Source organism: Zonotrichia leucophrys, chromosome 5 (genome assembly GCF_028769735.1).
Source record: "Zonotrichia leucophrys gambelii isolate GWCS_2022_RI chromosome 5, RI_Zleu_2.0, whole genome shotgun sequence".
Taxonomy (NCBI): Eukaryota; Metazoa; Chordata; class Aves; order Passeriformes; family Passerellidae; genus Zonotrichia; species Zonotrichia leucophrys.
This window is the reverse complement of record NC_088175.1, coordinates 41,146,403-41,168,624: the sequence shown is the minus strand read 5'-3', so window position 1 is coordinate 41,168,624 and position 22,222 is coordinate 41,146,403. Positions and strand designations below refer to the sequence as shown.

The 22,222-nt window shown below is 43.2% G+C and overlaps 1 protein-coding gene across 11 annotated transcripts in view; it reads right to left on the bottom strand.

Moving 5' to 3' along the window:
- The window catches only part of BRSK2 (BR serine/threonine kinase 2), a 305,642-nt gene that overhangs the window by 98,228 nt on the left and 185,192 nt on the right, over positions 1-22,222 (bottom strand). For all 11 annotated transcript variants that reach the window (XM_064714734.1, XM_064714736.1, XM_064714737.1 and 8 more), the window contains exon 3: positions 6,556-6,641. In XM_064714734.1, the coding sequence (XP_064570804.1) occupies positions 6,556-6,641 (86 nt within the window). The remainder of the gene's footprint in view (positions 1-6,555; positions 6,642-22,222) is intronic.

The following is a 22,222-nucleotide window of genomic DNA, read 5'->3' as shown; positions in this document are numbered from 1 at the left end:
AAAAAATTAGGATTACCAAGAAACACTCTCTAATGCTCTAAGATGGAAGTCAATTCACACATCTCGTTTTAGTCAGGCAATAGAAGGTTTGGCCATCAGTGCTTGCAATTAGCTGTCTGTTAGGGAAGCAGTTAATAATTTATTTTTTATTAAGTGATATTACATTTACACATATAAAGTACAACTTTGTTTAACCTAAACAAGTAGGTTTTCAAGTTGCTCTTCAATGTAAGCCTGAATGTACCACTGGGTACCATTACACATCACTGAGCAATGTCCTAGAGCTTTTACTATGCTAGAATTTGACTAGATATCCATGTGGCCCTTGTTAGTTTTTAAGATGTATGGCTTCAGCCATACACTCCAGCAAGATGCAAAACCCAGCTGCAGTTATATAGAAAGAGATACACTCAAAGACATAAAATATCAGGTGGGAATCTCCATCATAAAGATAGATAAGTCTTTAGTTCTTGTCTGTCCTGATGTTTACTGTGCCAACAGCTGTAAAACTTTCTTAAGTTTTGCCCCAGAATTAAACACAGACTGGAGTGGCTGCACCACAAATGGTAGGGTTGGCACTGCCACAACCTTGATGAACCATGGGCCATCTCACAGTAATCCTGGCAGATGATTCACAAGAAACTGGCTACTCCTTGTGACTAATTAATTTGAGAGCTAGAAAGCTCACTACATTTCAAAGGGACCTCTCTTAGGGAACAAGAGACCAACAAAGAAAGCCTCTAGAAGAAAAAAGAACTGGTGATTCTCCTTGCAGGCTACCACCCTACTTGCAAAATGTCCTTCCATACATATATATGGTTGAACATATATGTGGCAGGGAAGAGGTTAAAAGTTGCCCAGGCTGACATGCTCTGTATTTCTTTGACAGCTTTTTCTCTGCACTATTTACTATTGATTAAATAATCTCTATCAGATATGAAGCCTCTTGTTATTGGCACAGCCTATAAATTATTCAGAAGTTATATAAATTCTTATGGCGGGCATGAATTTTTAAACCCTTATTTGGCACTGGGCCAGGGGCTCTGTATTTTTTCTTCCCCTCTTGCCTGCAAGAAAATGTGCATGTGTTAGATTTCTGTTTTCTAAACGACAATTTTAACTCGAGTTTGCATGTTTGAATGGATATTGTATTTGATTGCTGGTTACATTTGGGCATGAACAGGTTGGGGCTTTTGGGGAAAAGAGGTAGTAAGAGATTATGCTGCTGTGCTCTGTGCCTTTGATTAATTTGGGATGAAAGGTGTTTTGAGCAGTACCTTCATGGTGTATAGTCATGGATGCCAAGGCACTGCAGTATCCATCCTGTACGGGCACATGATATGGAATGGATTTAGCTAGAGGGATCCTCAGCACAGGATGGGCAGAGCTGAGACAACACTCATCAGGTCACTGCTGCAATTCTGTTAGTGACTTTACACTTCAGGGCTTTCTTCTTCAGAGCTAAGTGGCCTTTGGTGTAACAACCAGGGCCCAGACACACACAACACTGCCTATCAAAGTCTGAAAGAGAAGTCAGGCATGACAATGTACTGTGGCTCTGAAGCAACATCCCACAGAATTACTCATGTCAGAGAATTGCTCCACCATGGGCTTGCTTTTCCCCATGCCCAGCATCATGGCCTGGATGGTATCCAAGCACACATGTCAGGCAGTGAGCAGAGAATACAGTCAGGCTTTTGGGCAGTGCTTATTAAGACTTTGTTGCATAGGGTGCAGCATTAATCCCCACCAGCAGCTCTGCAGGCCCTGCTTTGTGTCAGGCTTGGTGTTCCTCTTGTGAGTGAGTGGTCACACCCTCCGCTCCTACCACTGACTGGATTTGTTCCGGCTACACATGCTAGTCATTCCAGACAGTCCTAAAACAAGTCAACAGCAGAAGAAAAGGGAGTCAAAGTAGCTGGTTACAAATATTTTCCTTAGTCTAATCAAGTCACAGGTAGAATGCTATTCTGCCTTCCAATCATGTTTTATTTTCTTTCCCTGTACCACAGCACTTGACATCCCACAGCTTCGCTCCCAAGGTGCACATCTACCATAAAATTAATTTTCAGTGCTGAGCCTTTAGAGCCACTCTGACTTTCTGAACTCTCCCTCTACTTTAGAGAGGTTTCCCTGCAGATGGATTGAATGACAAAGTCTTGGCCTACCACTAAGAAGAACACACAGAACATTTTTTAAATCTTTTTGCATCTTCTGGCATCTCACAATAAGTTTTCAACACAAATAAACAGAATTACAGGAAAACCCTGCAGGAGAGGACAGGCAGCACAAAGGCCTCTGCAGACACCACCAGAGCTGTAAGTCCTTGACTGCTGCTGCCACCTGATTTTGTATGAGCCAGAAACGTGAGCTGTGCACAGCTAGGAGGACATTTTAATTTTCTTATCTGGCTCATTGTGATGCACCTTCATCTCTGAAATCAGGAGGTGGTGTGTTGTGTACATTGAAATGAGATTTGGGCACTTGCCCAGTGATAGCATTGTACTGATGAAAGATGAGAAAGGCACTTATATTTGAAAAAGGTACTGAGGAATGCATGGCACACTTCAGAGCACAATTGTCTGGTGTCCACTCCTTTCAAAACAGATTCTTGCCTAAAATGCTGATCAAACTGGATGACAGAGATGTAAAAAAATGCTGCCACAAAATTTGAAATCTTAAATGTGAAGATTTGAAAATCATTCAACATAAATCCACACATATATACACAAATATCTGTATGCATCTTGACATAGAAATTTACAGATATATATACACAGACATCAATGGAAAGTGAATCAAGAAATATCAGTATTACCATCTGAAAGAAAAGTGCATGGAGTGGTTGTAGTATGTATTTTCTTTTCTATTTTATTTCCACTCCCCACCAAGCCCCTGACAGCTGAAACTAAACAGTTAATCAAATGAGATCAAAACAGATAATGCCACCCCTGTTGGGAGTTCTGCAACAGAACTGTATCAGTCAGCTCAATCCCCTCTGGAGAGGGAAGCTCCATCTCCTGTGGACTGTCTGATGGCCCTTAGCTTGCCAAGCTAACAGCTCCTCCAATAGGGGACAACTGCTTTTCCATGATCCAAAGAAAAGCTGAATGTATTCCATAAAACACAGTAAATAAAACTTTGCGTAGGGTCAGCTCAAGAAAGACCTTTTCTATACGGGGCACAGAGAAAAGAGGATCATCCTCCCCAGGTTCATACAGCTCATCTGCAATGCAAAAATCACCCAAGGAGTGTGTCCCTCCAGTGTATATTACAGAACACATCAAAATTTTGTTATTATCTGTTACTGCCTTGCTCCTTCTCTTAATACATGCCCCATCCTGGAAGTGTTCAACATCAGCTTGGGTGAGGCTCTAAGCAACTTGGTCTTAATTAAAGGGAAGGGGTGGAACTGGATGCTGTTTAAGGTCCCTTCCAACCCAATCCATTCTGCGATGATTCTATGATTTGTATTTCCCTAAAATTCCTGATTGTCTGCGTTTCCTTAGTCAAACTGAGTGGTGCACACACAAGTTTTGGTAGCCCACTGATCATTCCCCATGCCAGGCTACTTTGATTAATTTTGATCTTTAAAAAAGAGAGGATGAACCCCCATCCTGGCTGTTTTTTCTATTGACATTATATGATGGGAGAGATGGAGGCATTGATTGTCTGTAGCTATTTCTAAATTATCTATTACTGTGGACTCCCAATCTTGCTTGAAGGCCATCAGTGTGATCATACAACAAATATGAAATAATTCAACTGTCAGTAATATTGTTCATTTAGCCAACACAATATATATCTGAGGCTGTATGTCACTTAGAGAGAGCCACAGTGCCCCCTGTTTTCCCCCCCACACCTAGATGTGTAGTCCACAGTCTTACTAAATAAGACAACTCAAAATGATGGATAAAGAGATGGAATAATAGATTTCATAGCTATTCCCACCTCTCTAACTATCTTGGCAAAAAGAACCATACCAAAATAAACAGAAAAAGACTACTTGGCTAACACACGTATGCTAACAGATTTTTGTTATTATTTTTAAAAAATCATTCTCAGTCTTAAATAAACTGTGGAAAAAGGATTTGATTCATGGTCGCATTAGGAATCTACTCAACCAAAGCCCCTTGTCACAAATTAAATCACAAACTAAAAGTCAAACATGATTTGTGAAATTAACAGTTATCGAGGAAATGCTCCCCAGTGCTGCATTGTGATTAGTCTCTGGCTTCTGAAATATCACCCATAATTCATGAGCTTCTCTGAAACCATGCCACTGCTGCTAGTGCTGGGATGGCATGCATGATGGAAAGGTGCTGCCACAACCCCAGAGCAATCCCTTTCCTGATGCTGGTGAGAACCAGAGGTCACTGTGTCTTATTATTTGGGAAGGTCCACGCAGACACATTCTCAGCCCCCACGCACTTGTAACACCTCACCCCTCTGCAGGCACTCTCTTCCACCTCTCAGATTTATCAAAGGCCACAGCTGTTTCTAATTTTGAACATGGAGGCTTGGCAGAAGCTCTGCATTGTGCCCTTTCTTTAAAATAGCGACTAATAAAAAATGAAACTTAATTAACAGTCATTTGTTCTTTCAGAGTCAGTGTCTTTCAGCAGAGGGATTTGGTGCCTTTGCAGGGGGATGCAGACAGCTTAATCTTACAGGCAGAGGAACTACAGCACAAAGCAGACTTAGTGATTGTTCAAGGCTAAACGGTCATTGGCAAAGCACGCTTTGGAGCCCAACATTTTTTAGAAGCCAGGATATCCAGACATAGCTTAAAGATATGGGATGCTTTCCTTTTCAAGGTGATTTTCATCATGAAGATGTTGTCCTGCCAATAAATGCAGTATTTTTTTTTAAATAATAGAGTAACACCATTCCCACTGCTTTGAGTGTGAAATATTTTTCACAGGAGCAAAACAGCCCCCAATTCTTATGGGGTAAAGAAGGAAAGCTCAGTTTTTGGCTTTACAGGCATTCAGATCAAGAAGAAAGCTTCAGCACCTCTACAGCCCATCCCCTTGTGGCCTTTCTTCTGCATGTATTCTTACATTATCACCACTGCCATCATCAGCTGTTTGCTCTTTTCATGCAGGAGTGTGTACTTGTGTGTGTGTACCTAGGGTTACACAACACAGAAACCAACATACCAAGAACATTTCCTCTCTTTTAAGCAAAAAAGGGCTCTCCTCCCCGCTTTCACCTTAATACAGAGAAAATATCTTCTGCCTCTCTTTTAGGAAATTAAGGGAGAATGTACTCCCTGTAAAGCCTGATTTCCCTTTGCTGCCTGTCTGCACACAGAGCAGATCTGGGCCTCTGTCTCATCTGTGGCAAACAGGGCTTCATGGAGCCATGACCATTTGTGCCACTGAGGACTGAGCATTCAGCATGCAGCTCTGAAAACATCTGAGCCAGCCTCCACCCAGTGCCTGCACGAGCTCTTTCTGGCAACTGCATTCCACCTCGGATGGCAGGCTCTGCCCCAAAGGAGGAGGGGGAAGCCAAGGGAAATTACTGCCTGCTCTACTAAGCTAACCCTTAGGCAGAGAGGCCTCGCTTCTCAGAAGAGGAATTCATTGCTCCAGTATCAAGACTGGATGAATAGTCCATGAGGGACTGTTACCTCCATTCAACACACTTTCTTTGGATAAACAGTCATTCCCTTCTTGTGTTGAGACACTAAAAAGAGGTCACCAGTGGATGGTGGCTTTTAAAAACTGTTTAATCTTTTTTAACCACTCTCTTGTACCTGTAATAACCTGTTAAAAAGCTGGAAATAGCAGAGTTCCCTACTGGGTCACCCTTTTCTATTTGGAGAACATTGATTTTTGTCCTGTTGCGCCATGATTAATGTGGCCTGTTTGTTTGATAACAGATACAACGTATTTAGTGCCCTAAATCAAGCTAAAGTGATTGTCTATGGACAACATCCCTGTCTGGCACTGGTAATGATCTGGAGAAAAAAAAGTCTTACAAAAAAAAGCTTTGCTATGCAACTGCCACTGCAGAACCATCAGGGGCCTATAGTGGCCTTTAAAACCAAAATCTGTTGCTGATGGGACAAATTTAAAACACCTTTAGTGAGAGTTGAGGGTTTCAATGAAAACTGTTAGACAAAGGAGGTTATCCAAATTATCCACTCTAAGTCTGTTACAGCTTTGATTCAAAATGGTTCCAGATCTTACAGGTACAAGGGAAGTAGTGGAATCTTCATTCCTGGAAGTGTTCAAAAAACATGTGGATGTGGCACTTGGGGACATGATTTAGTGGTGAACATGGCAGCAGTAGGTTAATGGTCAGACAATGATAAAATTTCATTAATGATTCTATGATTCTGTGAAAGTACAGAAATTAACATTGGAAAAGCCAGGGAAATAATGAGTGTTCATTCCTCATCCAAATACCAAATATTGCCCAGACATCAGCAGAGGGTGAAAACACAACTAGTTCCATTCTTTCAGAAACGTACCAAGTTCCAAAACCCCTCCCTTCTTCCCTCCTTCCCTTCCCCTTCCTCTGGCAAAAGCCAGTAATACCTACAAATATTTTTTATTTTCGTAAACATCATGCAGCTTTAAAACATGGGGATGTTCTATCAACTTCAGGATGGCTATTTCCCGCTCCACCTGGAAGAAACAAAAAGAAATAGAGAAGATTAGAAGCTTGGTCTTAGAATACATTAGGTATTGTCACACATTTTCTTCCCATTTATCCATTTTCCACTCCTCCTCATATGCAGAGGATATGGAAAATTGTAACAATGTATCTTATTTAGCACTTACATAATTTAAGAAAAATTCAATTTATTCAGCCTCAGCACTCCCTGCTTTGCAGAACCGAAAACCAGCAAAATTTCAAGGTTGAAAGAAAAGTCCCAAATCTACCAAAGAAAATTAGCTGTGGGAGTTACATGAGCATTCAAGGCTGCTCCTGCCTCACAATCCAAAACCAGTGACATATTCTCAAAGTACAGAAACTCGAAGATGTCATGTAGGGCTCTCCTGACCTCCCACAGCCACAGGTGAGGCTGCTCTACAAACTGCATTCTTAATTAATGCTAGAAACTCCCTATCCTGAAGAACTTGCCATGCATGTGGGGGAGAAGATATACAGCAGTGTGATTTTATAACTCCAGAACTGAGGTGCAGAAAGGGAAAGAAATATAAGAAGTGACATAAGAAGTCCAAGGCAGAACAAGAAATTAAACCAGATTACTGGAGAGACAGTGCTTGGAGCCTTAAGCGCAAGACTGCGCTTTCCCTCAATTCCCAGGCTGCCCAAGTGTGGCTACTTCCAAGAGCAGCTTTCAGTGCTGAGTTAACAAGTTGTGACTAAGTCCCTGTAATTAGTGCAAGCCCTGTTCTCACCCAAAATTCCTATCATGACCACTAAGGGTATTCATTAGAGATGGAGTCAGTGCAATTCCTCAGCTGTTAGCAAAATCGCTCTGCTGCTCGAAACCACACTGTAACTGCTCTGATTTGACCTAGGCTAAGTTGAAGGGAGTTAATGTAGCACTGTGGAGACTCTGGGTATGTGAAATAAACTCTGCAACAAGATGCAGTGAATGCATTGCACAGTCGGGCATGCCAAATTTCAAGGAATCCACAAAGGCAGGAAAAAGACCTAAAGAAGCAAACAAGGACAACCAGGTAGCATTTTTTCCAGTCCTTTAAATAACTGATTGTCCCAGAGCTGCTATACTGACAGATAAACCATGAACAAACTACAAAACCATCCCTTAATGTCTTCCCTGCAGAGATCAGATGAGTAATTAGGAACTTGCCCTAGTGCACCTTTAGTTCTTGATGTCCTTTAACTTCCTGAGAGAACATCCTGTGCTGAACACAGACAACTCCACCTGAATGCCAGTAAGATCCTCTGCAGGAAAGTAGAAATTGGTAGTTTGCAACACCCTGCAGAGGAGGATTCCCCAGCATGTTGGTTATCACCCCAGATCTCTCTTCCTCTACAGCATCACATAAAAACAGCAAAGGCAACTTTTGCACTGCATCATCCTTAGCCTTCTTCACATACAGGATGGAAGAAAGTATATTTGTACATGTGCCAATCTCAGTCTTTCAAAGACACTTATTCCTCTCTGCAGAGTCAAAAGTCATCTGAGAGATTCCACTTCCACACTTGGGATCTCTGAAAATAGCTCCTTCAGAGAAGTGGGGAATGCAGTTAAACATGTATGTACACAGTTCAGCACTGCTAGGAATTCAGTGATAACCAGTGCTTGATGGTGACAGGTCTGTGGGTGTTAACTTACTCATGACCAGCACTCTGATGAAAGCTAATTATACAAACAGGAAGCAAAAGCTGGGTAGATTTCAACTGTTCACCTATTTCACCCCAGACCCAGGGGGTAGCTAGCATATTCCATTTTTGCCTCCTCTTCAAAAAGACCTGTTACTCTTTTCTCTTACAAGATATGCACTGATATTTGCAGAGGGCTTGTTCAACGCTATAACTGATAAAAGTTAGATTTGCTTCAAAAATGAGGAAAAACAAGACAGAAGAAGCACCCACTCTCACGGCACTCTCCCAATAGTACTGAGATGCACCATCAGCAGCATGTACTGCAGCTGCTCAGAAACTGCAACTCCAACGAAGTTCCTTTTGGATGGGGAAGTACAGGTATTTCATGGGGAATGTGACCAGTGCACTGGCTGTGACAAGGATAATCCAATCCCAGTGTTCCTGTGAAAAATAAAATTCCCTACAGATGAGCTGTGTAACTGTATTGGTGTTTCATTTCAGAGAAACCTCTTGGTTGGTTCAGTGGCAATGCAAGTTCAGATCAAGTGAGTGATGGATGGCAGCATCCAGTCAGAGTCCTGCTTGGTTACTGTCCTAAAGCATGAGAAGAGGCAGTGACTTATGGCTACCACTTGGAGGAGGGAATTCAGCTACAGCAATGTTTGGTAAAAAGACAGCCAGAATAGAAAGGCAGTATCTATTTATGACCTATAGATTTACTCTAGGAACCAAGTGAAAAGAATTAACCCAAGTTGCTTTCTTTTTCCATCATAAGTATGTGAGTGTAAAAGGCTCTATGCATATTAATTCCTGGGAACTAAATCCTAGGAGGAAATACAGTTTTGGAGGTCTCAATTTCAAGCCAGGTATGTCGAGAGCATCTGTCTTGATGTGCCTGGCAGCATTTGACTGCAGTGTTTTCAGTTCAGTGCTGTGTTGTCTGCACCAGTCAGCTCTCCACAGCCTGCTACCTCTTCTATCTGTAAACCAAGGACAAAACTGATCCACTTATCTCAAGTGAGATGTTTTATGAAGGAAAAATGTCATCACTCTACTTCTTGTAGTCCAGGACTTTGACCCATGTAGAGGCTCAAGACGCTAATGGTTGTATTACTTTAGGATCTAGAGATTCCAGGTTCTCTAAACAGCAGTCTGATAAAGCTCATCCTCAAAAAACCTCACAGCAGTGTCCTGCCTCTTTCTTCTTTTAAAGCAAAACAAGAGTTCAGAGAAATTTACAACAGACCACCTTCTCAGAATTAGTGCTGCAGTCAGTACTGATGGGTGACTTCCCTGGATCCTGTTAATTTTTTATATGCCTACAAAGAAGGCAGTAATTGATGCAGGCTGGACACAGACTGTAGATCTCAATAGCAATGTCACTGATGCATGGCTCAGGAGGACCTAGCCATCATGTCACTAGGAAAGGAGAGGTATCTGAGCTCATTGGCAAAATAAGAGAGGCCTGAAATAGCATGCAGCTTTGCCCTCTGCCCCGGAGCTTTGCCAGCCCCTGGCGTGGCTTTTTTTGCGCAGCCCTGTGTTTGCAAGCCATGGAATCCTGTCCAGCTCCGAGCTGGCAAGGACAGGGGAGAGGAGAAACCCTGCAGGGGTGTTTGCTTTAATGCACATGCAATTATCAGAAAGCAGGGCAAGCTCAGAATAGCCTGTCTAGGGAGGCTTAGAGCCTGTGATAAACAGGAAACATGGAGAAACATTTGCCTAATGGTTAAAAGAGAAAGGAATAAAGCAAAGCTTTTCTGATACATGAACGCTGGGTCACATCACAGGATCCCAACTAAAGCCAGGGTTGTCTCATTCCGTGGTAGGCTACTGACTGCCTTGAGTCTGGGAGAAAGAGCTGTGAAAGGCTGTGCAGGGCAAAAGGAGATGCATTGGTAATGTGTAGCTGTGCAGGTGCCATGCAGGTGCCAATTAGAGGTTCTAAAAATCTGTGCAGGAGGTTGATTTGACAGGATGCTCCAGTGATTCAGCTAATGACAAAGTGCAACACGGGGCCCGTAGAGGAATCATGCAATACTTTGCATCGCTCTCCTCCATCTCTACTTCACTGTCATACTCCCCCAGAGGAAATCACATCTTTCTGGTTTAAGCCCATCTTGTCAGAAAACTTGCACTGGCAACAAGTGCTCTGGTGTCTTGCCTTTTGAGTCAGGCACACAGGGTGTTAATTCAGTAAGAAGGCAAGGAGGGCAGGTCAAAGGAGCCTGATAGTTTGTCTCGTGAAGAAGGAAAGTTTCCTTTTCTCTTGCATTCATTAGCTCAGTAACTATTGGGTCACTCATGACCCATCTGCTCCTTGAAAAATGAGGCTCACAGCTGTTTCATTTTACCAGGCTGTGTTTTATCTACCAAACCTGTGCAAGCACTGTGCAACAACCATTGTTGCAGTTTCTCAAAGTACCCCTACAGGCAAAAGGCTGGGGGACAGCAGATGACATTTCTCCTTGGAAGCTTTGAAGCTCACCAGCAGCACACCAGAAAGCCCTCTCTTTCTCCACTAGTATCAGTAGCTCCCATATGGCTCAAAACCCTGGCTTGAGAAGGAATTCCAGAGCTGCCGAAATGGTGAAGGGCAGCAAAGCCCTGCAGGATGCCAACATGTTATGCTGTTCTTCCTACTCACAGAGCAAAATGGTGCAGGGAGGGAAGGTGTGGTAAGTTTTCTTGTGAAAATCAAGCTCTCTAATGTTGACCCTACTTTGAGGTAACTAATGAAATACTTTTCAGAACTCATGGCTGTCCCTCAGTTAGGAGAAACTCATCCAGGACATGACCTTTTCTGAATTCAGAATTCTCTACACTCAGAATGAACTTCAAAGGATGCAGAGATTTGGCTGCTTATCCAACTCCTCAGGCTAGAACTCAGGTTGGAAACCTTGTACCAGAGCAACTACTTTCTCTAATGTCTGGCCTCCTGTGCAGTAATTTGCATTTCCATGATGAGGGCACAGAAAGCAGAGTAAATCACTCTGGTATTTCACTGAGTTGAAGTGGCAAAACCAAAGGCCACTTCATAGGAAGAAACTAATATTAGGTTCTCTGAAAAGTCAGTGTTCCTGCCATAGCAGAAATATCACAGCAAAATACCTGAGTTTTTATTAATTTGGTACTTATGCTTTCATGTTGTGTGGGAGTGAAAGTTAAAAATGGTGAAAATGCCTGGCTTTGGTGAAGACTGTCTAGGTCACCTGTCCACTCTTGCCCATAATGACAGAAATAGGCTACTCCTGAAATCGGAAGAGAACAGCATTAAAGCATAAATGGCTTTATACAACAAGTAACTGCAGGCCCATTAAGCCCTGTAGGGTCATCACTGCTGTGATGGGACATCATTCCTCCAAACAGATTAAGCCATTACCAGATCTAAGCAATACCAAAACATCTAATGCATTATATTAGTTGCATCCACAATTTCTATGGAAGCATAAATAGAATTGAAGTGGAAAAAATATCAGGGTTTAAATGATTAAAGTATCTTCCTCTGCAGCTCTGAATTTGGCTGATTTTTTGTTTAAAATGGCCTTTCATTACCTTTATCCAAAACTTATTCAGTAGTCCATTATGAATGCAAATGGAGGACCATGAAAGTTGTGCATCTGTGGGGAGTATTTCTTGCTACTATTGTAGCCATTAACCTCACATTTCTGAATATACTGAGCCAGATTCAAAATGCATTGAAGTCAACAAAAGACATCAACTGACTTAAGTGGGATTTGAATCAGACCTTCTAATGATCATTAAGTGGTATCTGGAAGAAATCTTCTACTGTACAATTATGACTAATTAAATGTTTTAACATGAATTCAGGTTTTCTGTTAAGTACTAGTAATTGCAAGAAGATTTACAAAAAGTAGATAAAGAGGGGGAAAACTAGACTTAGATCTCCATAGAATCAGACAGCTAGACAATGCTTTACAAAACAAAACAAACAGACAAAATTACTGGAAAGCTAAGCAATTCCTCATTTTACTGAAGGCTCTATCATGGGGTCATTCCACCACAATTTTTGTTTGCATGTGTGCTTTTCAAAGCTATTTCCCCATAAATGAAAATGAAAATAGGTATGTGTGAGAAGCAAGTGAGATGCATACTTGATTTTAAAATTTGCATGTGCAGACTTCTATACCATGAAGCTTTGGGAGGGAAATTTACTTTCCACAAACTAGTCTTATACCAAAATGTCAGTTTCTGCTTGTCTTTTTCCATAGTCCCTTCAAACTATTAAACTATTAAACAACTATTAAAGCTCCACTGAATTTCAAAATTTAGCATAAAATCTGAGAGTACGAAGTTCACTGGACAGATACTGTGTTGATTTTCTTGGAAATCCTTTCTGCTGTTGCCAATGCACCTCCACAACAGGATTCATGGCCTGGCCTGACACATAGATTCCAAGGTCTTGAAGGGACAGACCCTACAGGTTATCCAGCCATGGAAAATCCTACCCAGGAAGGTCATGGTTTAACTCTGTAGTTAACACCTGCCGTGCTCCTCAGGGCTCTGCCATCAGCTCCCGAGTAAACATGGCACTTTGACTTATCTGCAGCGTATGCTGCTTTAAGGAGCATCAGGGCTTCATGCAAGAGACACTGATGGGAGCTGACAAGGAGTGGATTTATTCATTCAGCACTTGAGATTATCCGCTGCCCGGTGGTACACAGCTAACGAGTGACTGACACACAAGACTCTGCCAGCAGTCAGCAGAATGGGTCCCTTCCACTGGAAGGCAAAGAGCCTCCCTGTGCCTCCTGTCACCTTCAGTGAGTGCCACATCCTGGCTGCCATCGCCGAGTAGTGCAGGACACAGGGCCTGCACAAACCTGCAGCCACTCTACAAGAGAAATAACCTGATCTTTGACTTGCCTTTCTTTTTCCCTCCTTATCCTGGTTTTTCATGTTAACATACACCGTGCTTTCTATAACTCGTGCACCCAGCCTGGCATTTATGAGAAACCTGCCACCCCCACGCAGCAGCCACAGCCAAGTCTGTGTGAACACTGGCAACCACTGCTCCAAAGCAGCACACTCAGTCCCTGTCATGTGTGCAGCCCTCCTTGCCATGCCACATCTACAGTGCTCACCCCAAATGCAGAGCTGTAAGTCTGGTCCCCCCTAGCAAGGCAAAGAATCAAAGAATCACAGAAGAACCTGAGTTGGAATGCACCCCCAAGGGTCCTTAAGTCCACTTGCGGTGTCCTTGGGGGCCCTGCACAGGACATCCCAAGTGTCACACCATGTCCCTGAGACTACTGTCCAAATGCTTCTTGAACTCTGCCAGGCTTGGTGCTGAGACCACTTCCCAGGGCAGCCCGTATACAAATGTATGCTGGGCTCATTTCAGGGGCCCTGTGCAGGAAAGAAGTGCAATTCATTAGTAATTTTCCCCCAGAAGAAGTTACTTCTTCTGAAGAGAGAAGGTGGAGCCCTGAACATTTAATGCCTTGTGGGCTGCTATGCTAAGCTACAGAAATACAGCCACTCCCCACAGAGAAATAAGCTGTAAAATTACAGGCTACGGAGAGTTCAGCTTCAAATAATACAGGTGCAGAACTTCTTGTATTATTTGAGATATCACAGATTTAATACGGGCAATACCAAACACAACACTGGAATGCTGGAGCCAGAGTGTGTAGAGAATGTAGAAGGTGATGAATCCCATTAAGGAAATATGGGCAAGCATAAAGGAGTCAGTATAGCACAGTAGAGCAAAATGTTCTGCCAAAAATATAGTGCAGAGCTTCTGAGAGCATTGGTTGAGGATATGATAAGGCAGAGGGGTTCCCAAGAGCACCTAGGAATGGGACTGAGACAGTGAAGTGATGCTGACTGTGCCATGGACTGGATCCTTGAGGGAGTCCACCATCAATAGGAAGAGAAATTTGAAAGCACAGTTTTGGAAAAGCTTCAAAGGATGATTTCTCTACCATTTCCTATGTGTCTCAACTAGCCTCTTTCTCCCTCTTCCTCTTTTTCTCCATTAGTCACGCTGGTCTTGTTTAGCTCTTTGGCATTGTCTTACACAAATGTCCTTTACATTTTCTGTAATACTTTTCCAGAAGCAATCAATGGGATGGCTGCTATTTCCTTCTCCACATCTTTCCTTAATGGCCATCTCTGGTTCCCTGAGAAGAAATAAGGCAGATTAACAAATGCTCCAGGAGAGGGCAGAACAGCTGGAGCTCTGCAGAGATTGGAGGCAGAATGCCAGACTACATCCCTGCCTTGCCCTTCTCCACAACAAGCTGAACAACATCATTGATTTCAATGAGTGGAAAACAGATAATATGATTTTTGTTATTCTGCTGTATCTCCTGTCATTCACTTTTGGTTGCCCCTTAACTCTTTAGACAGATATTTGTCTGTATTTGTCTATTAGGATCTCGTTTCAGCTGAATTAATAAACTTAGTGAGATACTAACAGCTGATGTCTAGAAGGGATCCTGCAGCCCAGTAGTCCCTCACAGCTGGCAGTGACAGAAGCAGAGTTTGCACCAACCCACAGCTCACCCCTCTGTTTCCAAAATATGGTGTTGAAGCACAATTGCACCTCCAGAAGGACACAATCCCAAACAAACAGCAGCATGGACCTCATCCAGGAACTGTGAAGAGGCCAAGGGCAACACATAATCACAGAGTTCATGTTTGCACTTTGCTTTGCAATTAAGAGGGAGCTTTGAGGGGAGGCCTGGCAGCTGCAGGCAGAGGCATCACAGCTGACTTCCTGCCAAAGTGTGAGGCCAGTGGCTGGCTACTCAGGGAGGCCAAACAACCCTCTAGCCCAGTTCTTCTGCCCCAGCATGTTGCCAATGGTTTCTATCACCCTGCAGCAAAAACAGCAGCTCCCACCTCATATGCACCAGCTCGATGATGGTACTTCCATGCCCATTCCATCTTAGGGACATCCAAGCACTGACTGATCCCAAGAACTACTTATTCTTATCTGTGATAAGAAATCAGTCTGCTTTGTCCATAATTCTGCCCTCAGTGTGTCTCTTTAGTGGCATGGCCATATCTGGTGTATCTCCGTAATGACATGAACCAGCGCTTCAGTTCCAGCCATCCCTGCCCACTGATCTGGAAGAGGGATTTCAACTTTTTCATGGAGACCCATCTCAACCACAAGCATGTTTTTTCAAATCTTGCAAAACTGGGCTGAACAGCATGGGAAATCAGCAGTAACCTCTTAATATCTTTATTTCTGCACTACCTGTTTGGATGTAGCCAGCAGCAGATGAGCTCAAAGCCTGTTTTCTCAGCTCTGGTGACTCACACAACAAAATTAGTGGCCTCAGCCTCACCTCCAGGTCAGGAGTAAAGTACTGGTGGACAGTTAAGTGGCTGTCATAAAACTTTCCCCTCCCTCACCTACAGCACCTCAGTTTGGAGAAAAGGCACAAGCTTTCACGATGATCCTAACCCTGACACAAGAGCTCTGTCCGTGGTGCTTGTCACTTCTTCCATCACATCAGGGATACAGCAAAGACAGCAGCACTGTCTGGGAGTTTTCCACTGGGCTTTAATCTTCAAAAGAATGACTAATAAGGCAGGAATTGAAGAACAAAGCAAGAGGCAGAAAGAGAGAGGAGAAGAGGAAATAAAATTGCCTATTTAGCCTCAGTCTTGAGGCTGCCTGTGCTCATTCTCTGCCTCTCCTCAGATTCACCCTGCAACAGAAGACATTACAGCAAGACTTGTACTCCCCTCAGTGAAGACAACATCCTCCTCTGTTTTGTACAAGCAACAGAAGCTGCAGAAAATTAGCCCATTGCTGCCATCAGCAACCAGGATCTCTCACAGCTGGGAGTTAAGAGATCAAAGACAGCAATGAAGGAACATTTTGTTTCTCAGTTATTTTATCTCTGCTCTTCTCATATCCTTCTCATCACACACCAGTCCCTTATTGCTGGAGGTGCTGATGACATCTTGCAGACTATCAACATCAATATCAGGATCAAGAAGCCTCTTGGCAAGCGAGGTTTACAAACAACATTGTAAAGAGAGCTTCTTGAGCATCTCAAAACAAGTGATGAGGATAAGTTCAGTCATTCCTTCTCCTCATTGTCTGAATCTACTTAGCAAATGAGGACTTAAGACACCTCTGGCCATATCCAGCATATGCTCTGGAGCTGAATATAATAATTTGTCACATCTTCGTTATATTTTCCAATACATTATTCAGTCAGGTCAGACTTTCAGAAGTACTTGGCATTGGCCTATCTCGTTATCTCAAAGTCTGTGGGACTCTTACTACTAATTGAGACCAGAGCCAGCCAGTAATGATTGGCAAATTCCATCTTTAAGTTATACATCTCTAGAGATGGGTCTTGTAATATGAGGCCTGCCTTTCTATTTATGAATCTGTGCCTCAGACATTACTTCTCAGATCCTGCAGTATTTCAGAGCCATTCTGAGTTCTAATGGTGAATTCTTCAGCTTCACCACACTAAGCCATAGCCAAAACATATTCCCTACCCTAAAACAGGTCCTCTTTTCCACATAGTAACAATCACTTCTGCAGTACGGTCTTGAATTACCTGTGTCACTCCAAAACAAGCTATATTGTCATGACAAGTGTTGTACTGCAATGCAGATGCACCCCCCAACACAGCATTGTTGCATAGAGATCAGGGAGAGCAATGAAATTAAGGCATTTTAAATTTGAGAAGGTGGTATTTTTATTATTTCTGAAGAAGTTGTGGTTGTGTATCTTCAAAATAGTCAACTTAGGTGCTATTATCTGGGTCTCTTCTCATTCCTTTGTATCTGTCCTATGTATCACATCTAACACAGAATTCACAGCTATTTGGCTTTTGATGAAGAGCAAAGATACGATGCAACACTTTGGTAAGTCAGGTGACAACACATCACTAAAGAAAGTGCTAATGACTCAAAAATTACATAGCTAAAGCAACAGGAAAGTTCAAACGTTTAGCAAATTAACTTAATTCTCTGAGGACAATGGACTTGGATGGACATGCTTATTCCACTTATTCCTGAAAGTGGCAGAGAATGCATTCTAAAAAAAAGATGAGAATTTGAAAACTGGGGCTCACTTAAATCATACCACCTGAGGCCTGTACACCTTGGGATGCTTTGGCACACATACAGGCATCCTTTCACAATCTAATTCAAACTCTCTTGCACTTGCCAAATACTTAAATATATATATGTGCAGATCGAAAAGTGCTCACAAACATTTCACTGAGAAGATGGCAGGCTAAATTTGAAACCAGCAATATTTGAAATGGAGAACTGGGCTAGATGTAACCCACTCCCACCCCAACTTTTCAGTGTTTTCTTCAAGAGATCACATTCATCAGTCAGCTGAACCTTGTTCCCAGATGTCTGGGATATATGAAAAACAACCTGTGAATGGGGGAGTTTTCCAGCACTCACCCTTAAGGTCACAACAGAGTTTTGGAATGAAAAGGCAAAGGATGCTGTTCCTGTCATCCTCTCTCTACAGAAAGGAAAACCAATTACCTCTCTTTACAGGGGACATAATTAGCTCCCTTCTTTCCAATGGAGAAAGCCTTTCCCCTAAGCTTATACTGCCTCCCACACAAACACAGGACAGACAAAAAAGCAACCAAAATCTTGCTGAGGCGGATGCCATGCTGAGGAAACCCAGCAGTAACCTCAGATATGAGGAAACAGTGCCTGTGCTGTGAGGTTTGCGTGTTGAATCCTGGCTTATGCAAACGTGTTTGTGAGCAAAGTAGCACAGAGATGCTCTCCTTGCACCATAGAGAGCTCAGAGCATCAGCAGTTGGAAAGGAATTGTGGTGATTTTAGGAGGCCATCCCTCTTCCCTGCAGAGATCTACACAACTGTTAAACAGTTTTTCCTTTCCTTGGTAACAGTCTTAACTCCATGCTAAGTGGGCAACTTGAGGGTTATCCACAGTTCTGTCCTGTCCTTTGGTATTATTCTGCTGCCCTGTATTTAGAGTAGGACAATGTTCTGTGTTCTGTATCATACAGGACAAAATTCCTGTATGTAGAGTACAACATCCAAACTGGGAGCCTGTTCTTTATTTTAGATTTTATTCCTTATGCTACCACAGAAGCCACATAAAAACAGCCGCATTCTGTGAAATCCTAGAGACTGAGAACCCTTTTTTTGGACTATTCCTTCTCTGGCTTTGCATTCTTATTCTTGCTAACGTTTCCAAATTGTTTCCACATTGTTAACTACCTTTTTCCTAAGGCAAGAGTGATTTTCCTGGCAATTTTCCACTCATTTTCCATATTCCCTTCAGGATGGCTGGGGACTTGGAACTTGTAGAAAATGTTTTACTTCCATTTCAAGAAAATGTTTGAAGTGCATGCTTAGTCTACACCATGACTCTATAGCAATAAAAACAATAAAAGACAGAGAAGTGATGAAAGAAAGTGAGAAAAAAATCACCTTGCAAGACCTAGCAAACCTATTGGACAGTAACACATTTAATTGGAAATGGTGGCCAATATGAATGTTTTTGGTGGCCAGCCAGGAAGCTGGAATAGTCTTTACTTCTGACCCATTAAACATGCATTTTGCAAAGCTACTTTTTTGATGAGATTCCTTTGGACATGTCTTAATCTACTGTCGTTCCTCTTCCTTCTATGGGAACAGTGACCTGTTTGAGAAACCTGAGATGTCTCCACAGGGTATAATTTAGCACTCTCCAGGCTTGCCAAGATCCCTGGTGCTCTCTTGTGTCTCTCTGATCCCCTATCTTGCTCATGATCTGCAAAAGATCAGTCACATAAAGCCCACAGGAGAGGAGGCTGCTGCCTACCTACTGAAGGCCTGAGTTTGTCACTTCTACCTTCAAACAAATGAGCAAAGCTTCACTTACAGAAAATATACAGAAAGCTCTGATACACTCTTATTAAGGAAATATGAAGCAGTTCTTTATATCTGAAATAAGCAAAAGATGAAAAAATCAAACAGCCCTCCCTCAAACCGGTGTGAATATTTTTAAATAAGGCAATGTTCATTGGAGAGAGAAAGAAAATGTGTGGTACATGGCTGTGTCCTCTCTTTGATCTTAACTGTAATGGCCCTTCCTCATGCTTTTCCATTACAGGTGTGGATATTCTCCAGGACTCCAAATGGAAGTCAGCATTTCCAATCAGCTCTTTAACGGGATCACTCCAATGGTGATCTCCTTTAGACCTGAGGATCCACCTGAACACCCAGTTTGCTGCAAGTTTACTTCTGGGAGAAGGGTCTGATGTTATAATAGAAGCCAGGACCTCAGAGGTGACACAGGACTGCAAGAATCTGCAGAGGGTTTACATGAATGAATGAGTTTGAATTTCAAATGTAGGCCAGAAGCAGCCCGCCCAGCCTAATTTTTTCTCCCTCATACTGTTTATTCAACCAAAAGGATTTTCAGATGACCTGAGGGGATTGCCTTCATGGGTGAGTGTGCATTTTACCAGAAGTCCTATTTGGCAGAATGGCTTTTATTGTAAGCATTTTGGTTCTGTTGCTCCTGCCACGTGCTGCCGTTCTTGGCCTTCTGGTAGTCTCCAAATTCTGTGTGAACTTCCCTTTCCCCAGCACACCAGGGATCCAGCAGATGCACAAACTACAGAGTTGAACAATCACTTTACGCCTCAAGCACTGCCAAGCAGTTTCTTGTGCAGCTTAGGAGGGCATGCACTGCTGCTCTGCTACAAAAAAACAGGGTGTCCTTCTAGAAACACCTTCATTTTGGTTGAAATGCCACCTGCATTTTACAGGAGTGATCCTGAACCAGAAAAACTAATCTGCAAGGGGTCAAAATAGGAATTGGATTTTATTTTTAACTGAGGCTGGAGAATTTCCTTCTTTCCTTTTTCCCTTCCCCTTACGACACCTCTTGAAATAGAGTTGCTTTCCCCAGCCCCAAACCCACCTAATGCCAAGGGGTCAAGCTATGTTGCTTGAGTTCTTTTTTTACCTAAACAGTATGGGGGTGTGAGATAAGCCCTTGTTGAAGCCACCAGTGATTAAAACATCAGCACCACGAGGAGCAGCTGCCTTGTGTGCAGTCAGCTCTGTGAGCCAGCCCCAGTCCTCTCTCTGCCATAGTGGAGCAGCTCACCTCTCTAGCTCTGCAGGGCACCCTGAGCTCTGCTCCTCACACCCAGCCTGCCTGCTCATTAATCATCTGAGACATGACTGCTTCTGCCACAGCTGCAGACACCCAAAGAGGGAGGATGTTGTCTCCTCCTTGCCACGCAGGGCTGTTCTCCCTTCCCCAGCTGCTTTCAAAGAGAAGCACAGTGGCTGTGGCTGGCTCTTGGGACATTCCAGCAGAGTCGCAGCATGGAAATGTATGCCTGCAAGAAACCTCCCATGCAAAAGGCCACTGTGATTCCTGCAGAGTTGGACTAAAGACTCTGTGCCTGTTTCCTACCCAGGTATGTCAGGGACACATGCAAGTACCAGCTGTTGGATGAAGCACAACCCCTGTTCCCCTTCAGTCGCTGGAGTGTAAAATCATGGGAATCAAAACAAAAGTCAGAGCATTTCTGAGGCTCCTCTATTTTTCCCTTAGAGATAGGTGACTTTTCTGCCTTTAATGCAGCAGAGAGACTTGAGGAAGCTGGCTGTGCCCTTCAAGCGCCTGACAAATGTAACTGCTTGGCAACATGCACTGTGCAATACTGAAGGGAAAGTCCTCTTACAGTAACAGCTTTGCCAAACCAGAGATCAGCCACCAGCCAGAACAGGACTGCCAAGCATTTCCAAAATGTAAGGCACAATCCCATTTTTCAGTTTACCAACAGAAAAACGAGGGAGCTGCACAAGACCTGATGTGCTGGTGCAAAGCAGATGCAGCCATGTCAGAGCTTCTGTTCCCTCTGCAGCACTGGCTGAGCACAAACAACAGACAACAACCCCTTCACTGTCACAGATGACCCCTCACAATGTGGTTGCTTTGTCCTGCAGGACAAATAGCAGGGATTCAGAGAGAAATTAAGAAAAAGAACTGCTTTCCACAGACCCCCAGGGCAGCTTTGATGCCCTTGGGGCACTTCTACCTTCACACAGGACTTGGCCAATACAACAGTTCCGCTTAAACCCAGTGAGAGAGGATTTAATATTTCTTTGATGGCGACTTCCACCTTTCTTTCCCTTCAGTGACACCCCTCCCCACTCCCTGCCCCTTCCCAGCCCTCAACAGCTCTGGGAGTGGCCAGGTAGTCTATTCAGGAATGATCACCATCCTTTTTGCATTTTGTTCCTTTGTCCTTTCCAAGCAAATTATCTTCGGGACCCTGGAACAAGCCGTCACTTCAGAGCACCGTCACTATCACATGGACAGCAGCCCCAGGACCTGCAGGACACATGTGAGCAGCAGGCCGTGTTAGGAAGCATCAGCATTGAACACCTCACTGGCACATCTTCCTCACCAGGGACTGCTCCACTCACTGTAAAGCCACCTCCTGGTGCTGAGGTAACCTGCATCAGGCCCCGATACCTGGTAGCATCCTCTTCATTCCCAAGAAAAATATTCTTCAAACTGGAGCACAGGGATTTCCTTATATTAGAATGAAGGAGCTTTCAGTCTCTTAAAGAAGCTTTTCTTTTCCCCCCCAAAATGCAACCATTATATATTTTTTTAAAATCATCATTGAGAAACACTAAAAAGCTTTCTGTAATACTTCTTACAGGTACTATTTGCTTCCTGCTGGGAATTCAAGTGCTGTCAGTGGAAGCTTCATCAGATGCTGACAACTTCCCCCATCAGGAATATCCCTGAGGGTTATTGCAGGAGGCAGCAGCAAGTAATGCCCACAGTTTCAAAAGGCCCAGTAATGTTGGGTTCTCTGCACTGAGAACTGAGGTTCTCTGCAATCTGTCCCCAGGGACAGATTTTCAGCTGTTAAACCACCCACAGTTAAAATATTAAGAAGAATCCCCTTTCCAGTGAGGG